At 41.4% G+C, this 26,109-nt stretch overlaps 4 protein-coding genes across 5 annotated transcripts in view; 1 reads left to right on the plus strand and 3 right to left on the minus strand.

Moving 5' to 3' along the window:
* Positions 1 to 1,467: 1,467 nt before the first annotated feature.
* On the plus strand, positions 1,468 to 5,497 carry LOC139329856 (ras-related protein Rab-11B). The gene is made up of 5 exons (XM_070960436.1): positions 1,468 to 1,620; positions 3,354 to 3,549; positions 3,635 to 3,828; positions 3,923 to 4,003; positions 4,791 to 5,497. The coding sequence occupies exons 1-5, from the start codon at positions 1,581 to 1,583 to the stop codon at positions 4,934 to 4,936; spliced, it is 657 nt and encodes a 218-aa protein (XP_070816537.1). The 5' UTR covers positions 1,468 to 1,580; the 3' UTR covers positions 4,937 to 5,497.
* A 1,425-nt stretch (positions 5,498 to 6,922) lies between these two features.
* marchf2 (membrane-associated ring finger (C3HC4) 2) lies at positions 6,923 to 15,601 on the minus strand. The gene is made up of 5 exons (XM_070960435.1): positions 15,233 to 15,601; positions 11,845 to 12,137; positions 10,717 to 10,912; positions 10,070 to 10,279; positions 6,923 to 9,903 (listed from the first exon to the last, which is right to left on the minus strand). Exons 2-5 carry the CDS (start codon positions 12,024 to 12,026, stop codon positions 9,745 to 9,747), a joined length of 747 nt encoding a protein of 248 aa, XP_070816536.1. The 5' UTR covers positions 12,027 to 12,137; positions 15,233 to 15,601; the 3' UTR covers positions 6,923 to 9,744.
* Positions 15,602 to 16,426: 825 nt separating this feature from the next.
* On the minus strand, positions 16,427 to 20,615 carry LOC139330211 (ras-related protein Rab-11B-like). Its single transcript, XM_070960984.1, has 5 exons — positions 20,490 to 20,615; positions 19,227 to 19,422; positions 18,125 to 18,318; positions 17,833 to 17,913; positions 16,427 to 17,724 (listed from the first exon to the last, which is right to left on the minus strand). Exons 1-5 carry the CDS (start codon positions 20,527 to 20,529, stop codon positions 17,579 to 17,581), a joined length of 657 nt encoding a protein of 218 aa, XP_070817085.1. The 5' UTR covers positions 20,530 to 20,615; the 3' UTR covers positions 16,427 to 17,578.
* Positions 20,616 to 21,254: 639 nt separating this feature from the next.
* Positions 21,255 to 26,109, minus strand: part of pip5k1ca (phosphatidylinositol-4-phosphate 5-kinase, type I, gamma a) — a 46,480-nt gene continuing 41,625 nt past the window's right edge. Inside the window, exon 17 of one of the 2 annotated variants that reach the window (XM_070960455.1) lies at positions 21,255 to 25,456. In XM_070960455.1, coding sequence (XP_070816556.1) covers positions 25,454 to 25,456 — 3 coding nt within the window. In that variant the 3' untranslated portion in view covers positions 21,255 to 25,453. The remainder of the gene's footprint in view (positions 25,457 to 26,109) is intronic. The other variant, XM_070960454.1, reaches the window with a different exon arrangement.

Here is a 26,109-nt window from a genome sequence, read left to right on the forward strand (position 1 = left end):
CAGTTTACTTTTACCAAAGTTAAAATGTTCGACGCTTCAGCTCTGTGGCCATATTTTAGGGAGATTAAGCTCCTGGTGAAGTGTATTGTTTTACACTGAGAGGTGTTTGAGTAAATAGTTTTGGAGTTTGCATTTCCATTGCACGTTGCAAAGAAGGGCATTTCTTCTGATTTACCTTTCATTTGTTTTGCTGCCTAAATACTTGCCACAGTAACTCGTCTGTGCAGCAGTAAATGTATCATGGGCCAAGGTTTGTCATGCATCAGATTACTTGAAATACATCACAGAGATGTTTTTATTTTCTCATGGAGCGTGTGTCTCAGCAGTCTGGTTAAATGTGTGAGAAAGATGCTGAAGAGCCAATCACTGCCAGCTTCATCAAAGATCATGTATAAATCTTTTCACTAAAATGTTTCTTTTTGTGATTGTTTTAACTCTGTGTCTATCCGTCTAGGTCAGCCATCACCTGCGATATAAACCACCTCGAGCCCTCCACAGCGTCCTGACCATGAACATACTGTAATGTCCAGAAATGAAGCTCTTCACTTCAGCAGAGGATGTGGATGAAGACACAGCTGGAATCTGTGTGTCTCTGGCCTGGTAGGAAATGACTCCATCAGTATTTATTTTTTATGTCAGTTTGTCAAGTAACCTTTTAAGACAAATTAATGCAGAAAACATTAGTATCGCAAGCAGAGCCGTGTAGTCAGCTCAACAGTGTTTAACTTATGAATGTAAAAATACTCTTTTTACTATGCTGACTCTTCGCTCTTTTTTTAAGTTTATTTACTATAAACAATAGAAATAAAGTTTGCCAAAGCAATCCCAGCACAAGGTCCACCTGGTAGCTTTCAGTTGCATCATGTCTCATTTTTGGAAGAAAGTCTGCAGTTTATGCTGTTTTTTTTTTTTTTATAGGATTTCTCATCTGTGTTAAAGATGTTGTGAAAGCTTTAGAAAAAGCTGATGTGTGGACCTTCAGTTGCATTGTTTTGTCAAACTACTTATATGTAATAGGTTAAGGAGGAACTCTCCTGCATAATAAAAACATCTTTTGTGTGTCAGATATATATTCATATATTTTTAAATGACAACCTTTGAATAATAATGTTGACATGCAATCTCAACCAGAATATGATGAAATCAATTAATATAATGAAAACTGACAAGGCTTTTTTTCAGTTTTAGTCATTATTATTATTTATAAGAAGCATACTCGGTGTTCTGTATCATACAGTTTTATAGCTAGATAGTGCCAATGTGGAAACATTAGTTCTCAGTTTATCCCTTTGTAGACATGTACACAAACAAAAAAGACATAATGATTTATGATTCCTATTATGATTATGATCATAATTATGATCTTGTTCATGATGATTAGGATTGTTGTTATTTAGCCTGAGGCTTCATACTGGTAAGTCACGTGACGGTGCGCCGTTGGCGTATCTCCCTGTCAGCGGCACTGCTCTTCTACGCAATGTGCGCATTGTCTCCTGTCATCTTGGCACAGCACCGTGGGTAGGGCAGGGAAAGTACTTCACTGTCATCACCGCAATCTCGGAAAGGTGACTGTACCAACAATGGGGAACAGAGACGACGAGTATGATTTCTTATTCAAAGGTAAGCGGACCCGAAACTGCTTATAGGTAACCTTGTTTGTCGTTACCTAGCAAAGAAAGGAGCGTAGGTTAGCATGCTAACGTCAGTGCTCAGGTTTGACACCAGCTGGTGGTGGCAGCTAACGGTAGCTAGCCAGACTGTTTTCGTAGCTAGAGCGTTGCTAGCGTGTTTTCAGACTCGTCATATCGAATTACCCCCGTGTTTACTTTCACGTAAGATGTGTTGGCGCTTTTATTTATGTCAAGGTTGACCGCAAATCACCTGTATTTGGGTTTTACAGAAAGTAGGGCGTAGGGTGAGTTAGCCCTATAAGCAAGCTAGTAGCTGTTTTAACGGGCGGAGCGATTCCATTAACCATAATGAAATTCAACTTTATTATCATCGAAGAGAAGTTGCCCTTACTTATAAGCACACTTTAAAGCCAAGATATCTTAACAGGAGCACCAACAGTGGCTTATTTTCTTTAGACTGTCTGATGAAATAAGATACAAAGGAAACAAGAGTTTCCTTTGTGGTGGTTGTGCCATGCAGCGGTGTAAACCTGTCGTCTGCGGGAGGACACTCACTGCTTTATGAAGGAATAAAGAGGAAACGATAGCATGGCATTGATTTCCTGTTTGGCAACCGCACCAGGTTCACATCAGCCTTTGATGGCTAAGGGCATATTCTCATACCAAGCCATCAGATTTGTCCTGACTGGACCACTGAGGCACTGGTCACATGGTCCTTTTACACCTTGGAATCCAGTTCCCTGATAACATGCTGCTGACCTTGCGATCGCAAATGAGGTGGCATTTTTCTGAATAAGGATCTGCTTATTATTGTGTTGTTATGTTGCAGCTCTCCACCACAGCATGAATCACATGATATGCTTAACTAAGTTACACTGGTCAGATGTGTGGGATGTCAAAAGATGAGAAACTCACTGTTCATTTCAGCCTGCAGAGGTTTCTAACGTCAGATTAGGGTTACAGCGCTATTGTGGTTATTGCACCATGTGTATTTGCTCATCTGCAGTATTGACTTCTGGCTGTTGTTGAAAGTGTTATTGAAACATATTTCAAGTTACATGTCTGTCAGGACATAGCACGCATTTGTTCAGCCAAAAAAGCCTTCTGTTTTCAATCCTTTAAGGGTTATTGTAAATGATAGTGATGATAATAATTTTGTGCATATCTTGATAGTTTCATACTTTTCTTAACCCTATATCAGATAGATCAGTCACAATGATGAGCCAAGGACCTTAAGAGTTAACAGGAGAGAGATTGGGTTACGTTGCCCATTGAGTGTCAAATCATTGACTGAGGTTTGGATGCATGGATTTTAATGATTAGACAGTTTACTGAAGAGGAAATGGAAACACATATATACTTTGTCACATCTCTCTTGTAAGCATAGTATTAAATAACAGTAGAAAAAGAGGGCCATGTCTGGTGTGGCAGCTTGGAGATACTGATGACTTGTAACAACAGACACAGGAACAGAGGCCCTGAGAAACTGTCGAGTCAGATTTCAAAGAGAGCAGGTTTTGGCAGCTTTTTCCTGCTTAACTCCCAGCTGGGCAAAGTCTGATAAGGTTTTGTCAGTACAGAAAGAAGACAAGTCAGCACTTTTACTTCCACTGTAATGGCCCTGACTGAATGATGACCCGACTATAGAGCATCTTCAACTGAGAGGTGTTAAGAACATTTTGCTACCGTGTTTGTAATTCTGCGGTCAACCTCTGGTTCCAGTTGTTTTAATCGGAGACTCTGGAGTGGGGAAGAGTAACCTGCTGTCCCGCTTCACAAGAAATGAGTTCAACCTGGAGAGCAAGAGCACCATCGGGGTGGAGTTCGCCACCCGCAGCATTCAGGTGGATGGCAAGACGATAAAGGCTCAGATTTGGGACACGGCTGGACAGGAACGCTACAGAGCGATCACCTCAGCGTGGGTATTTCCTGTGTGTTTAAACTGGCTTATATGGATGAAGACAGTGTAGTTGCAGTATTCATCCGGTTTATGCCGTCACCAGGTATTACCGGGGCGCCGTTGGGGCTCTCCTAGTTTACGACATCGCCAAGCACCTGACCTACGAGAATGTTGAGCGCTGGCTGAAGGAGCTGAGGGACCACGCTGACAACAACATCGTCATCATGCTGGTGGGAAACAAGAGCGACCTCCGCCACCTCAGGGCGGTGCCCACTGATGAGGCTCGAGCCTTCGCAGGTGAATCATCAAGCAAGCCAAGCCAGTCATGTAATCCATAAAATGCTAAACTTTGCACATGTTTAAATGCATTTTTATTGTCTTCCCACTTTAGAAAAGAACACTCTGTCATTTATTGAGACATCAGCGTTGGACTCTACAAATGTAGAAGAAGCATTCAAGAACATTTTAACAGGTATGAAGAGCAATGCCAGGGCAGCATCTCACATGATCTGAAGATCTCAGTGAGTTTGTTTACATGCACAGAATAGTCAGTTTTTTGGCCTTACTCCAAAAAAGACAACTCCTACTAAGCTGTTTACATGGCTAATGACAATGAATAATCCCATTTACATGCAGCTGCGCATCCGACGACTAATGAACACAGCCTCCCTCTTTCATTTGTTCAACCACCAATGTTGCCGGTTGTTGCGATACTGGCGCATATCCAAAAACCTGCTGATATTTAACTCTTTCATAATGTTTAAAAGTAGGTGTGTTTCTCCTTCTGACCAGAAATGTGGCCCTTTCCTTTGTGCATGCTCGTCTGTCCCAGACTTGCAAGCCGATGGCCAGGCAACATACAGAGTTGATCATAAATGGACAAGAGGCTGCAAACTGTGGAAAAACAAAAAAAAACCCAGTTGAAATGCATATTCTGAATGTGATGTATATACATCCAAGTAATGCTACTAAAACCTGAATAATATCGTCTTAATTGAACGATGCTTCATTTGTAATGAGGCTTAATTTGGAAAATCCACCTGAAGTATGATGTTTACATGACCGTATCAAATTCTGAATATGGTCATTTTGGAAAATAGTGGAAGCTTAGTGTGCATCTGAACATAATCAGTGCTGCATATCTATCATTTACATTTACAGTATAATACACGATGTAAATCAGTGCCACAGCAAAATTCAAGAAGTTAGAACAAATCCAGAGCCTCACTCTGTTTTTCTTTCTCAACGTTCCCGAACAGAAATCTACCGCATTGTGTCGCAGAAGCAGATAGCGGACAGATCTGCACACGACGAGTCGCCAGGCAACAACGTAGTGGACATAAGTGTCCCCCCAACCACTGACGGGCAGAAGGGCAACAAACTCCAGTGCTGCCAGAGCCTGTGACGCTCCACGACACTCCTCCTCCTCCTCCTCATCACCCATGCACTTTTTTTGCTCCTGTCGCTCTGCTCACGGCCAACTCCCTCGTCACTCTGTCCTTTCTTTCTGCCTTTCATCCTGTTTTATATAGGACTTTTGAACTCATTCATGCTCTTCTCTTCTGCCATGAAAGAAAACTTCGAGAAGCCTTTATGTCACTTGGTCGAGTCGTTCATGGAGTAAATGTGAAGGTTCCTGCAATGCAGGAACGAGGCGGTCATCGCTGTCTTAATGAAGCCTGTGAAGTTGTGTGAACTGAACTGAACAGGGAGGTTGTGGAATACATTTCAGTGGTTACCACTAGATGGTGCTGTGTAAATAAACTACAGGCAGTTACTCCAACCTGGTGAAGCAGTATTACTCTGACAGTGTGGTTCTTCTAACTTTCTTCTTACATCAGATAAGTTATCATGCCAAAAATATCCTCATTATGTATTTATTGAAGAATATTTGGCTTAAGTTGTCATTGTTTTACTTTAAAAATAAGAACTGTATAAATTTACAATAAAATTCTTGACAAAAGCAGCATGTTGTGTTGAAATATTCTTGGTGAAAATTATATTTTATCTCATTTGGAGAAGAGCCATGTTTTCCAGTATCTAAATACATTTACTCAGTACTTACTTGTATACTTTATTTAATTGCCTCTACTCAAAAGGAAACATCATACTTGTTACTCCACTACATTTATCTAACAGCAATAGATACCAGTTACATTTCTCATCGAGATTTTACTTATAAAACATGATCAGTTTATGAAATATGACTGTTACAAATTAAACTACCCAATAAGTGTATAAAGAAGGTAAAATTAGCCTCACCTTGAAAACATTAAAATGCTGCTTACGTGTTAATATGTAAGTAAAACTTAATGGAATCCAATAATGTCCATATGATAGATGAGTACTTTTGATACTTTGAGTACATTTTGCTTACAATAATTCAACTTTTGAATGCATGACCTTTACTTGAAATGGAGCGTTTTTATACTGTTGTATTGCTTTTACTTCAGTAAAAGATCTCAGTACTACTACTGCTGTCAAGTTTTGTTTTTAAGTAAAGAGCTGAGTCTTATTTTATCCAGTTGAGGTGAGTTTCCTGTCAAAAACAGCCTTAAATTTGGAACATGAATGAGTAAATCCAGAGACGCCAGGATGCCAGTTTCAAGGATACGGAACAATACACCACACTGTGATGCAGCAGTTAATCAGTGTGTACATCTGTCGCTGAGTGACAGAAGATCAGTGTGCAGGCAGATAAAGTCACTTAATGACATTAATACCCGCTGAGAACAGTCACACATTTCTAGTGTTTTTACCTTCCTGGAGGACAGTGACTGTTCAAAGACAGCATATGGAATATTTTGGACTAGTGTTTTTCTATCTAAGCTGCTTACGTTTGGACGGAGGAGACTCCACAGCAGCAAAACTTGACATCGACAGTTGTTTTTCACGAGGATTAACGGGCGCATACAGCTGTGGTCAAAAACAGCCTTACAGTAATGACATCTCATCCTCGCTGGACTAAGAGGATGATCTGTAAACAGCTGTATCAGACCGAAAATAGTGATTATCAACAGCTATCAACGCAAGAAAACAAACCACCTGAATGAATGTTCACCCACAATTTATCCTCATGTTTTATTTGCTTTGCAAACAATTCTTGGCTGATTGCAGGTACCAGTATTTTGGTGAAAACATCTTTTTTTCCCACAGCACACCATAAACATTGTAGTATTTAAAAATGTGAATACTGAAGAATTGCAACATAAATCCAAATCAACACCCCCCCCCCCCCCAAAAAAAAGACATGTAGGATTAAAAGATTACAAAAATGATATGCAACATAAGTGACCTTAACATTTACATGTTTATTTGTGGAACAAACAACAAAGAAAACAATGATTTAAAATCCCTTTCTGGATTTGGATTGTGGAAGCTATAAAATAACATAACTAAAACAACGGTTAGAGTGTAAGAACACCTTAAAACTCTTTGGAGACACGAGGATCTGCTTCATGAACACACAGGTGGCCCAGGAAGGAGCAGTGTTGCATACTTTGTGGGCACCTTTGTACACACTCTGAATACTGTAAATGAACTATCATCGAGTCAGACATCTTCAAATCGGCGTCAGCCCCAGCTGACCGGAGTAAAGCCTCGATCATGACAAACAGTAAACACACGGATGATCAAATGACTCATAAGCTTGTAAAGGCCCCCCGGGTGCATCGCAGTACTGCAGGATATAATCCTTTGTTCTGAGACCGGTTAAAAACACAAACAAACGATTAACTGGGGCAGTATGTGGGACAACCCACCAGGAGCTGACGGTACTGATGTTAGTAAGGACAAAAAGCCGCGGCGAGGAATAACTCTTAGAGCCACTGGTCACACTGTTAACGGTCAAGCAGATACAGCAGATTTTTATTAAAAAAAAAAAAAAAAAAAAAAAGATGGCTGCTCAACACAGCCTTATAGCTGGTGTCAATTTCCCATCAAACAGCACTACTGAGATGCACCCTGACTGTTTACAGCAACCCCAATGAGCTGCTTCACTTCCACAAGGTTTGTGTCGCACGAAACTTCAGAGCGCAGGAAGAGAAAATGAATTCCTCCTGACGCTTACTGACAGCCAATGACCAAAATCTTCTGAGGTGATTGAGACTCTGATGTACTCTATGTGTTTACGATGCAATACTGAATGCCTCTGGACAAACCACAATCAGCATGATAATCAATAGCATGACCACGCACTAATAAAAAATACAAACATCATTCCACTGAACAGAGAACCAAATGCAGAAGCCAATAACTGTGGTCTTTGAACTCAAGTTTAGTCATTAAATGAATGCTAATCAACCAGTCTGGCTTTAGACTAGTCTTCATTGTGCTGCACATAATTGCAAAGTTAGAAATGAAACGGTCTGCACAGTCATCCTCTTTGTAGGCTTAACACAGGATGGATTATGTTGGTCCTACATAAAATGATTCCCAGTGATCCATGTGTTGCTGGAGTATTCGTCAGGCTTATCTTACTGTGAACAGGCCACAGTGGCTTCAAGTGCAATTAACCGTCTCCCATCACCTAAATGAAGTGCAATCAAGCAGCAAACCAGGCAGACTGTCTTTTCTGACTGGCTGATTAACAGCCACCAAGCTATGTACAAAAGAGAGGTGAATTTCTTCTACTCTCACCAACAACCAGAGCATCCAGCCCCGAATGAGTCTGCTCAGTAACGTCAGAACACGATGAGGGCAAGTCTGCAGCCACAGAACAATGACATCCACCAAATGGACTTAGACAGAGCATGTGAGCGTCTAGCGGCTTCCTTGAAATCAAAGACAAAACAAAGCTGGAGTCACATTAAGCCTTAGTGGTGCTTGCATATTGTACCCACCGTCAAAGTCACTGTTGGTGGGTAAGGTTCGCGTTAGAAGCTCTAAAAAGCAGCACTGAGAGTTTTTGTCTTCCATCAGATCAGAGATGCTGATGCTGAGCATGACTTGAGTGATCGATGCTTGCAGGAAGTTTCTGTATCCCTGATTCTTGGTGTAATAATGGGACCTGCACACATTCACAGCTGTAATGAAATGCTTGAACTGATAATTAGAGGGACGCTTTAGTACAATGCATCAGCCACCCAACAACACCTGTGGAGACGTTGCTCTGAAAGCCATTTTGATGGAGTTTTCTATCGACCTGTATGAGGCCTACTTGCTAAGTGCTGATAAAACAAAGACCTCTATGAGGACACTGTTAAACCCTACTTCAGTAGGAATAGTAAAGTTCAGGTTTTTTAAACCACAAAATCATTTTGACAATACAATGACACTTCAAAAGAAACAAAAGAAAATCCCCAAAAGTTATTAACAGTGCTTGCATGCATAACTGTGCATGTTGGTAGAGGTCTCCTCGTGTACTGTGAAGACCTCCATGTCCACAGCGTTTTATTGCACAATCTCTGGCTTTGCTAACGCTATGCTGCCATCCGTTCTCGGATGAGATGTAAAAAGAGACGCAGTTTAAAAAAAACCCTTTAAATAAGTCCAGCAGGCTTGTGCTAAAATGAAAAGCTTCATTTCAGACTGAATACTGGCATCTGGACTGTGAAATGTAAAGAAATCAAGCATCTAAACTTTTCATTTTTCCTTTGCAGATTGAGGTGGGATCACACAACGATGGCTCGACAGAACTCCTCAGTGGGCAGAATGCAAAGCCTGTGTGGGTGAGGGTCCAGACAGGACGCGTGTCCACAAGCTCATTACTGCAGCACAACAATGAACGGACTGGCTACACTCTGCAGTCATAGATGGGTTGTTGAAATGAAGCAGAACAACCATTAGAACATCTCACAGTCCTCTAAAACTTAATTTGGTCATTTCTTATTCGACTGTCACTGTCATCTAAACTTATCGTCGTATCCGTGATGATGATGAGGAGGCTGTTTCCGCATAACTGTCTCTGCACATCTGCATGTGCTGTTCCATCCGTCAGTGCCTTTGCATAAGCTTGGTCAACACCCAGCATGAGGACAGACAGACTCCATCTAAATGTGCTCATTTTTGCACCCACTGGAGGACAGACTGAAAAAAATGATGTGATCTACTGAAGTACAGATGAAGTACTGATGGGGCAAACGATTTTTTTTTCTTGGAAAAAAGTAACAAAAAAAGCCCACAAATGCTTCTGTAAAGGCCAGCTGGCAGGGCATCGACAATCAGCCCCCGCACATAAGAGATGCCATTATCATCAACTGTCTCCATTTGGTCTCATACTATACTCTCACTGGCAGACTTCTTCATCAGTTTGGTAGAGAGCAAGGAATGCTGGGAAGAGTTAGACTCCTTGGCTTCAGGAATGAGCAGCCGTACTTTCTGATTTGTTCTCCTCCACTCAGAGTAGAGCTGACAGTGGTAGCGGAAAGACACCTGAACAGACAACCAGGGAGGAGACGGAAAGAGGAGGTCAGTTACGAACCTGAAATTTGGCTTATTTAGAACATGCACTTAAAATTATGTTTGTGGCAAATTAGCAGGTGATTCTAAAGATGTGTACAACAAGAGTACAATCTAATCTGTGTGTGAATGTTTTTACCAGGGTCCACAGGACATAGATGGTGAAGAGGGCGATGGTGAGGGCTATGAGGCCCACGGCCTGCAGCCAGCTCCCCAGCTGAAGGTGGTCCTGAGCGCCCCTCAGGCACAGCCAGCCCGAAATAGCTGCCAGGGGCGTGATGAACAGGAAGCACACCATGTCACAGAACAGCGTCCTCTTCTCGTTACGAGGGCCGGGGTCCCGCAGCCACTGTGGAATAAGAGGCAGGCGACAGAAAAATTGAAAAGAGGGGGAATATGCACATGTTAAAGAGAGGCAATGGGGAGTTGGTTTGACAGGTAGAAGAGAAACCTCAAGTCAAGCAAGAACAGAAAAGACACACTTACAATAGCAAGCAAGCAGAAAGATGAAAAAAAAAAGCTACTTCTCCTCCACACATTTATATACTGCGCGCACGCGCACACACACACACACACACACACACACACACACACACACACACACACACACACACACACACACACACACACACACACACACACACACACACACACACACACACACACACACACACACACACACACACACACACACACACACACACCGCAGCCCAGCCACATAAAATAAAACAACAGATAAGCAGAAAGATTGGTGCAGACAAGGCAAAGGGCATTGACCTTTGTTACCTCTGTGAGGGGCCTCGGCCGCCGCTCGATGCTGAACTCCGTGTGGCAGAGCTCGCAGTAGCTGGTGTTGGAAGACGACAGCCACTTCTCCAAGCAGCTCTTGTGAACCGTGCCCAGGGTCCCTGTGCAGTCGCATGGAGACAGGAGACCCTCGCTGCTGCTTCCTTCGTGGCAAATACGGCAGATGGGACCATCACTGAGATAAAATAGAAAAAGACCTGAATCAGTTCTGTAACAGCTTTTCAGCGAATGCAGTTATGGTGTTAAAATGCAGAAGGAGCTCGCAGCACAGCTCAGAATTATTGGATATATTTAAGCTTTTCTGCAAGTGGAAAAGTGAGCAAAGCATTTTGTATCTGCTTCATCAGGTTCACTTGTTTATCAGCAGAACACAGGTACGATGTACAGTACGGAGGCTGAGTCGTGCAGGCACGAACTCCACATTAATCATTTTGAAGCGGAACAAAGTTAGAATCACATTACTCACACAGTCTTACAACTCTGAAACTGTTGAAAGTTCAGAAACGGATCACAACCAAATGTAGATGAGGAGACAGAGCCGAGAGGCTACAATAAATACAGAGCACTCAGAAGAAAATCATTTTTAGATGAAGTTCAAAATGAAGGCAGTTAGGTAAGGAAGCCAATGCATGAAAAGGAACCATAACGTCCACAATACGATTCAGTCAACACATATATAATACAAACAGTAGTTTTTTTTTTCCCCACAGAGGTCATTTTGAGATGTTACTGTAGGAATAGGGTCAAAAAGTAGTATACTTTAGTGTATTAGAAATATAATCCAAGTATGGTGTAAGATGTCATTAAGTTCTATTTAAATGTGTTAAAAAGCTGGATAATAAAATTCATGATGGCTGAATTCCATTTAGCTGCTCCAGTGTTGGGGTCCTGGTGTTGTGCATGCAGCCTCACTGTCATGACTTACTGAGACCCTTGAATAGAACAGAGCCATCGTTAAAATACAGCGACGCCTGTGCGTCTCCTGCAATGACGAGTCAAGAGGTCTGCTGTGAGATGAATGAATGAGTACGTCCGCAGCTGCACCACTGTGGATCCGTTCATGTTTATTACTTCCTCCCTGACAGCGTGAGTGTAAGTGAGCCTCACCTTTGCGTGGCCATGGGTTTGAGCACGGAGGAGAGCAGCCGTCCATCGATAGCTGTGACCTGGGTGACGTAGAGCGCCTGGCATCCGTCGCCGCCCGCCTCCTCCACGCTCTTCCACAGGCCAGCGCTGCTCGAGCAGTCGCACAGAGAGCCAGGCAGGTGGCAGCAGCCCCCTGTCGTCATGGTAACGGTGGCCTCAGAGGTGGGGGTGAGGGTGTAAAAGGTCAGAGGTGGACGTTGACTTTGGGAGCAGGAAGCACAAACTGCTCTTCACAGGCTGAGAATGGTTCGTTTCTACAAAAAGAGGAAGACAGACAGAGAATGAATTCATTTTTATTTGATCAACATCAGTGATGCAGAGTGAGGAAATACTTTGACTGAAGTATTGTACTTTAGTTGAACTTTGAGGCACTTGGACCATGTGGAGTAAGTCCATTTTATGTTACTTTATACTTCTTCACAACATATCAGAGACATATGTTGCACTTTTTTTTACTCAAATTTATTTTCCAGCTTTAGCTACTTTACATAACATGCAAGAAAGGTTGCAGACTGGCTCTGGCATGCTCCACAGATTCAGATTCTTAATACAAAATATCATCAACAAAGGATGATTCATTATTACACATCAAGCTGTCTAGCAAAATGTACTGAAGCTAAAATTATCCCTGACTTTACCAGCTGCAACATTAAAGTGATCTTTACACACTGATACATCAGTTATAATCCACTAATACGCAGTAACATGATTTTACAGGATGTTAGTATACAATTACAATACTCGTAATAATACACTGAAGCAAGCTGATACTATCTGCATGCTGCCTCAAAAACAAAATATAACAGAGTTAAGAGATACTGTACACCGATATATCAAATTTGTGACATTTGTAGATATCTATCTGTCTGTCTGATGTCTGTGGTTTGGGTTATCACAATACATCACGCTGTGATAGAGTTAGCTCAAATGTCTTCCTGCCCCTTAAAAGCAAAAAATAGGAATTATGTGTTTATTCAATGTAATATGATGCCAGTTTGCCAGAGATGAAACAATGCACAAAAAAATGCACAGAGCTTAGTGCCTCTTTAGCGCGCGCACGCACACACACACACGCGCACACACACACACACACACACACACACACACACACACACACACACACACACACACACACACACACACACACACACACACACACACACACACACACACACACACACACACACACACACACACACACACACACACACACACACACACACACACACACACACACACACACACACACACACACACACACACACACACAGACTGCTGCTTGTCCATGTCTGGTTAAGTCAAATTGGCATGGAAATCCATTTAGATTGCCCACATGTTCTAATAAAGTATCAATATCTGGAACCAGTATATCAATAATGTATCACAAAAGGAAGTGGTACTTATTTTCCCTTTTCCATTTGATACAATCTTGCACCCCTGGTTGTTTTTAGACACTTTAATGTGGAAATTTTGAATATTATACATTTAAGGCTACATTACGGCTAAATGTAACAGTATTCTGTTTAGCTGTAGAAGATAAATGTACCCAACAGTAATACTTTTAACAGTATTGTGAAAATATTACGATTTTGCATAATTATCAATACAGTCTGGTTCGAGGTACACTTTATGTTATCACAGTACTTGTTAGGGATTGTGTTTAATGTGCAATTCATTTCCTGCCATGTGAGAATAACTAAGGTTATCTATGAAGACATTTTGTCATTTACAAGAAAGCTGTCAGTGTGGAGGCAGGCCAACTTGCCCAAAGCAGCTGCTAATCCATTATGAAAGCGAGCGTATTCGTCAGCGAGTGCGATGTGCAGCAGACTGATAAACAGCTGTCTCCCCTCAGATAACCCCTCGCTACAGATACGATGCAGGCGGCTGAATGTGCTGCAGCCTGTTGGACGTTTCTCTTGCCGTTTGGAAATTAGTGTACAGTAACAAAGTTATTACATGACAGCAGATGCTCTCAAACCAAAATGTCTGACGTATGATGAGGCATCTCCCATATATGTTGTTTTTTGTTTTTTCTCAAAAACAGGAGGTTTAACATGGCAGATGGCACAGAAATCCTTTTGTTCACATGTGTGATTATTTGTGGCTTTATTATTTCTCACAAATAATTAACACAATACTTAAAGCTCTACAATCATTTGAAAATCACTCTTAAGAAGAGAGGTAGTTACAGGTGCCAGAATAACACCTGGTCTAATTGGATCCACAAAAACAGACCTGCAGTAATTACCTGTGAAGGAAATAATCTGTCTTGACTGTGTCAGAGATGTTTCAGCTGTATAAAAATCCTCATACTTCTTATATTCTAGACATACGCTTATTTTCTATATGTTTTACGTTGCTGCATTTTATTTTTTTTGCAACCACAATGATCTAATATCCCCACAGTGAACAGTCTGACCTTGTTCAACTGTTTGTAACATATCCCAAACATCAAGTAATTTTGCTTTCACTTGGATTGTTAAAGGAAAAAGCTTTTGTGAGACTGGTTGTCCATGATTGTAAATATCTGGTGAATCCTGAGGGCCTGAACTTTATGATATCATTCCTCGCATTGATGACCTCCTCTTAGTCCATTCAGATCAATGGAAAACTGTTCAAAACATTACTGTTTGGTATTGTTTAGATGACATATAGCTGTATCATGGTGATTAAGAGGCACAATCCCTGCCCCAGATAAACAAAAGAATAGCCCCAAATCTTAGACAACAACAAAATCTATTTAATTACTGTTTTCTGAGCCTTTTGAGTGTAAACACAGGAATAAACCAGAACAATGCACTGTCACATCTGATCAGCTGAGAAACATAAATGTACTTTTAAAAGGAAAACTCCTTCATTACACATGCGAATGTGAATTTTGTGACATTTTAAAGAAGTGACAGGCTTTCACCGGTTAATTGCATATATATTATATGTCATGAAAATGTACTTGGCTAGCTGAGAAATTTAGCAGTACGTTTTCATTTTCACTTTGACGAGCAGAGAAAGTAACCTAGCTGTTATCACTGCATCCAGCTGTTAAAGCTTTGATCCAGACTATTGTCTGGATCAAAGAGTTGCACGTTATCGTACCAATATAATAACACCCCACCTTCGGACATAAATTACCTGCGTAAAGCTGTGCTTCAGAGGCATATTTAAAACATTAACACCAGCTGTCCAAGTTCTCTCTACTGCTATGTTTTTCAACATCCATTTCCATTGTGCAGCAAATAGACGGTCAGTTGGTGCCAGTTAAAGCTGTGCCGTTTGCTAGCTGTCAGAGACTACAGTTAGCTGCTAGCCGTCCCCCTGGTGTCAAAATGAGGCTAAAATGTCTACTCACCCCGAGTCTTCTTCTAACAGACGTCTCACGGCAGCGGTCGTTACCGCCCTAATAATCTCCTTTTTCCATATCGCTTCATTTTTCGCGGTGGTTACGTGTGAATTCCCAGCATTGGTCACCGGTTAGTGCCACCAGCTAGATGCTAATATGCTACTGAGCCCCGCGTGAGCTAGCAGCCCTCAGCTGATCACGCAGAGCCGACCAGGCTTCCGTTTTCCCAGCGCTTTAAATACACCCCAGAGGCTCATCATCAGCTGTGAGCCTCTGCCCAGAGCACAGGAAAGACGAGTGCAAAACACAATCCGGACCACTTCAAAGGTGATTGAGAATAACAACAGCTTGCCCAGGGGAGGGGCGTTCACCGAAAACATCACATGCGCAACACGGCCAGAAGAAATAAACAGACCGTGACCATATGGTTTCTATAATACATTTAAAAAAAACAGAACACTGCAAGTGAAGCAAGAAGCCTTTCAAAGACAGACTGTGTTTCAGGAGTTTTAAAATGTCACGATCCTAGAAATGGTAGATCTTAGATAATCAATTCTTAATTATGCTTAATGATGACTGGGTATGTCCATATTGTAAAGAGGATGAGGATGAATTCAAAGACCAAGGTATCCAGTTTTAAGGGGCATTCATCTAAAAAGCTAGCCTTAAAATGGATTCCAGTGCAGCTGGAGCCTGCATGCCCTAACAAACATTTCCACTAATACCACCACCACCCATCCGTTTATATTTAAGTTGGGTACACTGAGTGAGTAATCTATCGAAAAAAAAAAAAAAGTCTGTCTGCTATATGGTCACGTGGACTAGGTTTATTTATGCTTCAGTATTTTCTGTGTAATGTGAAAGTAGAAAAACGTGTTTATACCTGCTGCCTCAGTGTATTTCTGAAGAAAGGTGAAGCATCACAAGACACATAATTGATCGAATCAACCACACAATGAAAGCATCTCCACCAGATGAGTGAAAAGAGGACGTGTCAGTCAACCATACGAACAATTTGCATTTCTGATTTTCAGTTCCACTTTCAGAGCTGACAGCAGCTACGGCGGCTGAGTGAAAGTGTCGAACTAAGAGCGTTTCAGACTGAACCCATCTTTATCCCGCTAACAGGTATCACACTCAAATGACAGCAAAGGTTGATGGAGTGCATGAGATGAATGCGTTTCAGACAAAAACAAAAGCATATAGTGCATTTTTTTATTTTCAGCAAACACTGTTTCCTTTACAACCAAGAGGAAAACGTTACTTTATAAAGATGTTGAGTGTATTTCTAAAATAAATGGCGATTTGTTCCGCTGAAATTATTGGACATAAGTGCAAAGAAAGATTTCCATTTTGAGACAGCCTGCTAAAAGAGCGTTTGACCCGGCTTGATCCAGGCTGATGCCATTATTTCACAAACAATAAATCAAACAGCGAAATTTCTAACATTACTTTTGCTTTCTAGCCTGACACATTCTTTGCAAATATCCCGGATTGGTTTGCCAAATACAGCAATGAAATGCAATCTTAGCAGCCTTGAGGACGCTTGTGAGAAAGTGAGAAAACCTAAAAACTGATGACGATTGCATCCGACTCCTTTGGTATCTCTGTGAACCAAGATTAACGCACACACACACACTCACACACAAATAAAAACAGTTTGTTTCACACTTGCCCATATTAAGTCAGACAGTCACAGCCAGTCTGGTCCCTGGCTCATGCTAATTTCATGCCACAGGAGGCACAGGGCTCAAAGAGGAAAATTAAAATTACAGAGGCAAATAGAAACTCCAAACCGAATACACATCAATACTCCAGTGGTACCTTCTTCTCATCTCCTCTTCTACACGCGTACTGCATGATAGGCAGAATCAGGTCAACCAGACATGAAATTGGGATTCCACTGTTGCATGTCTGTATCTTTGCAAGCTGAGAAAAGGAGGCAAGTAGAAACCACTTGAAGTACTGACGCACAGTCCTACTGATCCCTCACCGCTCCTTCAACAGGAGCGGGTCAATAGGACCACAAAGGCTATTAATTAAAAAGAAAGTTTACCACAGCTTTAAGATCAACTTCATAATAGCAAACACTTCCTCCCTTGCCAGGCTATTATGAGGCTGTAAAGTTTTTTTTTTTTTTTTTTTTTCTTTTAGACGCAGGCTCTTCTGAAATTAGACGAAGACAAACAAACCAAGAAAAGACAAAAGAAACCAGCAAAAAGGAATGTCAAATACAAGAGTCTTGGTGTCAGAGACTTCTGAACCCATGAGGGTATCATGATGACAGCAGCATGACAGTTGAAGTAAACCAGAGGTGAAGAGAGGAAAGACTGACAGGAAAAGACAACATGAGCGTCACACACTCTGGCAGCAAGGGAGTTTGCTGCCTCTCTGGCCGTCCGTGGTCGGGGGAAGGCTTATGTCCACTACGTTGTTGCCCGGAGACTCATCATGTCCAGATCTGTCCGATATCTGCTTCTGAGACACGATTCGGTAGATTTCTGTGAGAGAAAACAGTGAGCGTTAAAGCACTGAAATGTCACATTACACGACCTCGGAGATTTACAGTGAGCTGCAGGTTATATTTAATAGTTTATCATGTTTCCTACCTGTGAGGATGTTCTTAAAGGCTTCTTCTACATTAGTGGAGTCCAAGGCAGAGGTTTCAATAAATGAGAGAGTGTTCTTTTCTGAGGATGATGAGACAAAGTATGTTTTGACACATTAAAACAATTTCAATGAAGAGAGCTTGGATAATTACCTGGATATTCTTTTAATAAGTGGTTTAGGTATTATGGTTAAAGTGTTTAAAAAAAAACAAAACAATCAAACACAGAATTCTGCTTTATTTTGTCTCTATTTTAAATGCAAAGCTGTTTCCCAGCAGCAACCAGGATTTACCTGCGAAGGCTCGAGCCTCATCAGTGGGCACCGCCCTGAGGTGGCGGAGGTCGCTCTTGTTTCCCACCAGCATGATGACGATGTTGTTGTCAGCGTGGTCCCTCAGCTCCTTCAGCCAGCGCTCAACGTTCTCGTATGTCAGGTGCTTGGCGATGTCGTAAACTAGGAGAGCCCCAACGGCGCCCCGGTAATACCTGATGGCAGCAGAGCAAAGCAGAGGATACAAATGTGCAAATTTGTAACATCTATCATGAAAATATTCATAATGCAATTAAGTTCAGGAAACCATCTTTAGAAACACTACAGGTACAGTTTTTCTCTGTACATTAACTTAATCTGCAGGTATAATATGTAAGAACTGGCCAGCTGTCAAAGAGGACATCATATCACCAGAACAGCTGCACGTGCAGCGAGTGGTCCTACAAGCTAGACAAAAGTCTGCCTGGACTGGGAGCTCGGAGCTGTGGGGGAGCGTTGATGTTTGCACTGCAGGCAACATAACAAGCTCAGCAATCTTCCAGCGAACTGGGCCAGACGAGGACTGACAGGACCGGGGTCCAAGACCAACGGAGGCCAGTGTGATGACAGGAAAAGCAGCACCAAGGTCAGAAGAGGAAAGCCATGAACCGGGAGAACAGCGAGATGAAGGCTGCACCAGAATATCTTAAGTCTAACTCTTACATCTAAAGACAAACCAAAACGGATTTAGTGAGGCTTATTTTGATAGAGAGAGAGAGAAGCTTGTATTCAGGATGGATGTGCAATTGTATTTTTATGTTTACTAAAGAAAACAGGTGCAAGAACATTTGCACAATATTAGCAAACTTGCTGCTTGCAGGAGGCCTGAATTGTACTACTGGGTACAAAGTGGTATTAGGAGACAGGATGGGCAGGAGCAAGCTGGTTACTGTGCAAACTTCAGTCCATATCTCTGCAACACTTCTTCTACACTTCTTTGACATAACATCAAAACTGTTATTTCTTCAAATTCTGTTGATAATAGCTGATTTTTGAATGTTTTAAACTAAAATTCTTACATACACATTACACCTTCAAATAACCAGACTATCAAGACTGCAAACAAATGAAAAGTCAAACTCACGCTGAGGTGATCGCTCTGTAGCGTTCCTGTCCAGCTGTGTCCCAAATCTGAGCCTTTATTGTCTTGCCGTCCACCTGAATGCTGCGGGTGGCGAACTCCACCCCGATGGTGCTCTTGCTCTCCAGGTTGAACTCATTTCTTGTGAAACGGGACAGCAGGTTACTCTTCCCCACTCCAGAGTCTCCAATTAGGACAACTGCAACCAAAATGCATACAGTCAAAAACAACATCAACAACAACAACAAACATTACAACAGCAGGCCTGCAGTAATGATCTGCCACACTACAAAAAATAAGGGGCTCAGCATGGCTTCTTTCTAAGCTTATGTCCAGCAATGGACCCTGTGAAGTCATTAAATTTAGCCTCTGGAGATTATAACTATAGATGGCTTATTCAATTTTATACACAATGTCAGCATCTTACAGCACAGCTCATAATTTTACTTACTGGCACTAACGTAGGGCGCATATTTCATACTGTAGAAGAAGAGCAAGGTCCCAGTTTGTAGTTCACTTCCTATTCTCAATTTTATTGTTACTGTTTATTATGGCTTTCGTTGCATTTTGCTTCCTTGTGTGCCCTCATCTCTGTTGTAGAGTGATTTCTAGCACATCAAAGTCCTACGGAAATCAATCTATCTCATCTATCTGCACTGTGATTGAGAGGACAAATGATAGCGATGAGGAGCAGCGCAGAGAAATAATGTCAAGCAGCAGTTAGGTTCGTTTAACGATGTCAACAAGTTAGCTAAGTAGCCCTGGCTTTTCATAACTCATAAAGTGAACCAAACTCAAAATTAAGCTTCTGTCTATGGCGACAGAGGGCAGCTGTCGAGACACGTTGAGTTTTAAGTGAGTTTACGGTCGTCTCAGGTGATCGTTTTTGACGAGGCCAAGTAGCTGCCATGTTAGCAAGCTAGCTTACTTATCTAGCCACTTATTTACCTGACGTTAGCCTGCTAGGAGACACGCGTTAAATGCCATCACTGGACTCGCTAATTGATTAGCGAGTTTAAGGTCTACACTCCAAAAGACGAAGTGTTGTGTCATTACAAACCCTTAGATTAACTTAAAATAGTGATTACATGGTTTGCCCGACAGTCAACAGCTATCATGTTACCGACTGCCACTTCGCTACTAGTAGAGCTAACTTTAGCATTAACGCTGGCTTAGTTGACTTCCTCAGTCCGTCCTGCTGTCATCGAACTTTTACAAAAAGGACGAAAACGCTTGTCATTCATCGACTCCTAAAGGAGAAATTACCTTTGAACAAGTAGTCGTATTCATCATCTCGGGTTCCCATTTCAGAAGACTAGTTTTTGTACTTTTTAAGTACTTTGCACAAACAACAACAACCCTTCCCACCGGCAGCTAGTTGGCACCACCTTCAAGGAAGGGAACGTGCACGTGAGTTTAGGAACGTCGTTTCCGACCAATTGGAAATGTTATCTCGTTGACTGGCAAATGGTTAAACCAATCGTGTGCTTCATTTGAAAATTCCGACCAATCATCATGCAGATGAGAGAATACGGAGAGGTATTGCACCCTTTGTTCTTCAAGCTTCGACGCCCTATGATTACATATAGATTGAGCAACATCCAGTTCCTTGAATATACAATCAAACAGTGTCCTGGCACTCAGATGTTCTATTCTATTTTTATTCTAATTCTACTGTAAATGTTATATATAAATCTAGCCAAAAGAATTTCATATTTGGTGTGCATATGGAGCAAATACATAAATATTTTTGCTGTTATTTAATCCCTGAAATGCAGTAAAACCAAAACTCCAAAACTCTTATTGTTTGTCTGTTTCTACATTTTGTTTTACTAAATCATCATATGAGTATCCAATTACTTATGTGGCCTTTATGACTCATGAACTCATGGTGGGAGTTAATGCGTAACCGCTGAATGTGATCAATGTTTACCAGGCGCTCTGATGAAGTTAAATGATCAAAAACTCCCAAATCCAAAGTAAACTGATGACTTCGACAAGGAATCAATAAAAATATTATATGACACGATCTCCATGGACCACAATTCATAGAACTGCTTTATTTTTGTATTCATTCTGATTGAGTCCAAACACACACACATACAGCCATCTATTTATCCTCACGTATAAATAGATGAATATACACAGATATACATAAATACACATTTCTGATATGCATATTCATTTTGAAATCATGCTATGTCTCTGTAAAGGACTCTCCCTATTGGATGAGGGCACACAGCGATTTGAAAACACATACACAACACAGCTGAACAGTTGGAAGAATCCCTATTGATTTGCATGTACAGTAAAACCCACAAACCTTTCAATTTGGATATCTTACAAAGAAACAGCTGTGATTTATAGACCATAAATTTACAGCAGCTGCATCTCAATAAACACACTGAAGAATATGGTACAGTAAATTATGTAGATTGCAATCATTTCTTGCCCAGCAGCAAAAATAAAACCAAATAAAAATAATATTCTCCGATTCAAATGGAAAATATATTTGTATATCTTTATATATGTATTTATAATTTTATGTACACATTCTCAGGAGCACAACTATGAGAAAGAAAAATAAATACAACAGCACAAGTGAAAAAAATATAAACGATAGGCCTACATGTAAAATTTCTCAATAAGGCAATAAAAATGAACTCAAAAGCTAGACTGTACAAAATATTGCTGCTATGGTCTCCATCTGATGAACGACAGCAAACTGATTACAACTGGCCACTGCACATCATGAGAACGAGCGGATTCCTATTTTACAAAGTCTGACATTGATGTGTCCTCCTTTACACGCAAACACACATAGAAACGCACCAACCAACTGAAGAAACTGTGAAGTTAGATAAAAAAAACTGTTTGTCGATCTTAAAGCTGCAGTAGGCAGTTTGGACAGACAGAGAAAAACCTTCCGGCTCTCTCTGCCGCCTATATCGCTCCACTAAGCCCCGCCCTCTTGCCATGGCTCGTCCTCTAAAAGACGCCCCTCCAGCGCGTTGCGGCCCCATGGCAGAGCACCCCAGGCCTCAGGAAGCTGCAGCGCTGTCCGTGAAAGACATACGATTAGTACACTACACACACTCACACCACTCTCCCCCTCAATAGTTATTCCACACCATTTGCCATCATGCCTCCTGCCACATTTTGATACGAGCGCAATGGTGTTGAATATAATGAGCCCGAGGCTGCCTGTGGCACCTTGATGTGTTCACACACACTGTGTACTATATGCTGTCGTAAGCAAAGGAGGGACTGGAAATTTATCGCAAGTTGCAGGCTAGATTTTCTAAAGCCTGACAACAGTCAAGAGGAGTCAATGATGCTAAACAAGAAACCCACAAACAAACAAAAAAAACCCTGCCTACCCCAGCTTTAAGCCTTACTCGAGAGTCCTAAGATGTCAGCCACGAAGAGACTACAGTAAACACTAACCCTACAATGACTGTGATTGACTTCACCAACACACACGCTTGATAATCCTAACAGAAACGCTGTGTAAATATCATCCCGTGTGAGCAGAAACGAAGATAACGTGATGTATGTTTATTTGGCCTCTATCACTAGTTCATCTTCAGGTCCTCTTGATAAGTGCAAACAACATTCAACCCATTTACAAACTGTTGTGTCTCACCAAGTCAACACTGCCACGCACTGTGTTCATTCACATACTGTATACAGATAACAGGTACGATATTGACTGCAAATACTACAACTGATGCTCTACATCTACAAACATCTGAAATGTCCAGTCAATGGATTTCTTACTGTGAGGAGGTGAGGGCGACCAGATATAGCAACTGTCACTGATATGCTGATTATTTTCCCACCTTAAAAAAAAAAAAAATCAAAGAAAATATGAAATTTTATTGTTACAAATGATTTGTGTGCATCTGTCCAAAAATAGGGCAACACTGGAAGACATTGTAATGACGTGAAGATAATGACTGACAATGTCTGCTGCCTTAGTGTTGCTATTGATGCCCTCTGTTTTGAAGGCAAGAGTCATAAGCCTCAGCTGATTCCACGAAAGATGTGTGAAAAAAGTAGGAAAACTGAATTTACACGACAAACGTGATGTAAAAAAGAAAAGGAAAAAAAAAAAGACTAACCGGGAAACTTTCAAAAAAGCTGCAGTGATGAAATGATCAAAACAAAAATGAAAGTTCTTTGGATACAAATAAAAAAAAAGCATTTATAAGTGAAAAAGTACCAGTAACAGTGAGGATTAGAATAAAATACAGACAAAATAAATACAAGTTCACAGTAGTAAAACAGCTGAAAAAAACTCAAATAAAAAATGGTGCAAAAAACAGTTTGATATAAATAATAAATTACTGAACGAAACAACTTCTGATCGCTAAATACTCACTAAAGGAAATGTGTTTTAATTCTTCCCTCTATAAACTAAACTGCATATATTCACTACTGGAAATGTGAGGATGACACAGACGTCTAGATGTTTTGATTGGCCAAATGATGGTTATCACTGTAACTCCAGTTCTATGAGTGCAGGCAGAGCCCTCCAACAGCACAGGCGTGACCACTCACACTGTGTGGCTGCGTGTCCGGCTCCCTGGTGGACGTCATTTTGTGTTTCCCTTCCAGCTGAGAGAAAGATGCCAGGTGAGGGTACGATGACAATTGGTACTGACTACCAAGGAGGGTTGGTGATTGGCCAAATATCAGCGTGCTGCCCTGCAGGGGTGAGTAGGAAAGCCTGGAGAGCCTGTTAGAGGGCTGTGCTTGTGTGAACTAGAACATACTGTACAATACCGACGAAAAGTATTCACCTTATTTGGAAGTGATCATGTTTTATGTTTACTGATGTTAAAGAGACCACACTTTGATTTTTGGGGTTTCCCCTTTCATTTAGTGTGTTCTCTGGCTTTTTGGTGCAAAGGGAATTATTCTCTCCTTCCGAAAACTCTGCTCCTGAACTGCCTGAAACGTCTCGACTGTAGTCCAGCCTTTGCTTTCATTACTTGTTAGTGTTACAATGAAACATATTTACATAATGCCAACCTAGGAACTAGCTTGGCACACCCTCAAACTACTACTCCCACAGGCTGAGGTGAAGGTGAAGTTAATATTAAGGGACAGTCAAAAGAAACCGTGAACATCAAGCCTTGATACTGCTAACTGCTTTTTCCACATTGCAATTTTGCACTGCAGTGCTCACTCTGCTAGCATTAGCTTTGTTGTTATATGGAAGTCCGATCTGCTCTGGGGTCCTCACTGGAATGTGTGCTGTATGCTAACTGCAGCTGTTGCTGCTGTATGTACATTTATTTGATAGACATGCCCTGGAGGTAACGATATAGCTACACGTGAAAAAGACATGGGCAAACCGCAGGAATTCATCTGCTTAGCAGCGCAAGTCTGATTAGCACCCAGCAGCTAGCTTACTCAGAGCATAAAGGTGGAATGTTAGCAGTCTGCTTGGCAGTGAGACTGAAGCTAATGCCGATCAGAAGTGCAGCTAGACTCAGATGGGTGCAAAATCAGACAGAGCTGATGTGGAGACATGGTGGGTGGTGCCTGCTCAGGCCTGTGGAGGCTGACCAATCAGAGCTGAGGGGGGCCTTGAAGAGCCAGGAGCTAAAATGGAGCGTTTCAGACAGAGGGTGAATAAAGGTGCTGCAGCAATGGACAGTATGAGAAATATGATGTGTTTCTTGAACATTAAAACATGTAAACCTATTCAAGTAGACCCCAAAAATAAAAGTGTGAACCTGAAAATTAGCATAATATGGCCTCTTTAGAGGGTGTTTTTGCATTGATCATCATCAAAAAACAACATTACATCTACTTTAATTCAGTGTTATAATATCATTTAACATGAAAACTTCCAAGGGAGTGAATACTTTTCATAGGCACTGTGAGTTACTATGGTCTTTCATGTATGTCAAACATATAAGACTACAGTATATGCACTACTGTATGTCACACATACACATTATTATTAAATTGATATAATTTTCATTTGTCAAGGGTGAAAGGCAGGGATGGTTGGAAATCCACAATGTCATCACTGTCAGGATTTTTTCCCCCCTCTGGTACTCAAGTCACTTTTATCCCCCTCGATGTCAGTTTCTGTATGCATGTTTAAAATCCTGGTTCAGACAGAGATCCTGCTGCTACCGCTGAGGTCTGGCCTTCAGACCGACGAGTCCTCTCCACTGAGACGTTCACTCCTCTCTGCCAGAGAACAGGGTTTACTGTTGGAGACAGACAGAGTGAATGTTTTAGGCAGAGTGTACACAGCATACACAACATTATTTCCCGAGGGTGTGAACTGTGTATCTGCTCATGCATTACTTCCTAATGATAGTGTAACAGTGAGCCAGCTAATAAAAGTGCTTTTGTAAAATGAAAGGGGTGCAGGAAAGTAGAACAGATAAGGCAAGCAGAAATCTCATAAACATAAACACAGACACCCCTGAGTCACTGATCAGGGGAAGTGTAGATGTATTCATGTATTACAGACCGAAGTGAAAATAGAGTGTAAGAGCAGACTCGCTCTAGTCTGCTCGCATTAACTCCGCAACTAACAATTCAGCTGAACATCTTGCATCATATCACCTACATAATTTAAATCAGACACTGCTCTCTGGTGTGTTTACGCTCACTTCCTTCTTCTCTAGCTGTCAGGTGATCTTGTAAAGAGACCTGATGTATATCTTGTAGCAGACGGTTTCAAAAAGCAAAATCTTTCATTTACATCTTCGTCGCAGATATCTACCCAAATTGAACCGGTTATTCAATGACTTCACCAGGAATGTCGGCACAGAACTTGCTTTGGGACATCCCTGATGTCAAGATGTGTTTGAGAAGATGAAAAATAAAATGAGTAGGAAAAAAGAGCCAATGG

Source organism: Chaetodon trifascialis, chromosome 4 (genome assembly GCF_039877785.1).
Source record: "Chaetodon trifascialis isolate fChaTrf1 chromosome 4, fChaTrf1.hap1, whole genome shotgun sequence".
Lineage (NCBI taxonomy): Eukaryota > Metazoa > Chordata > Actinopteri > Chaetodontiformes > Chaetodontidae > Chaetodon > Chaetodon trifascialis.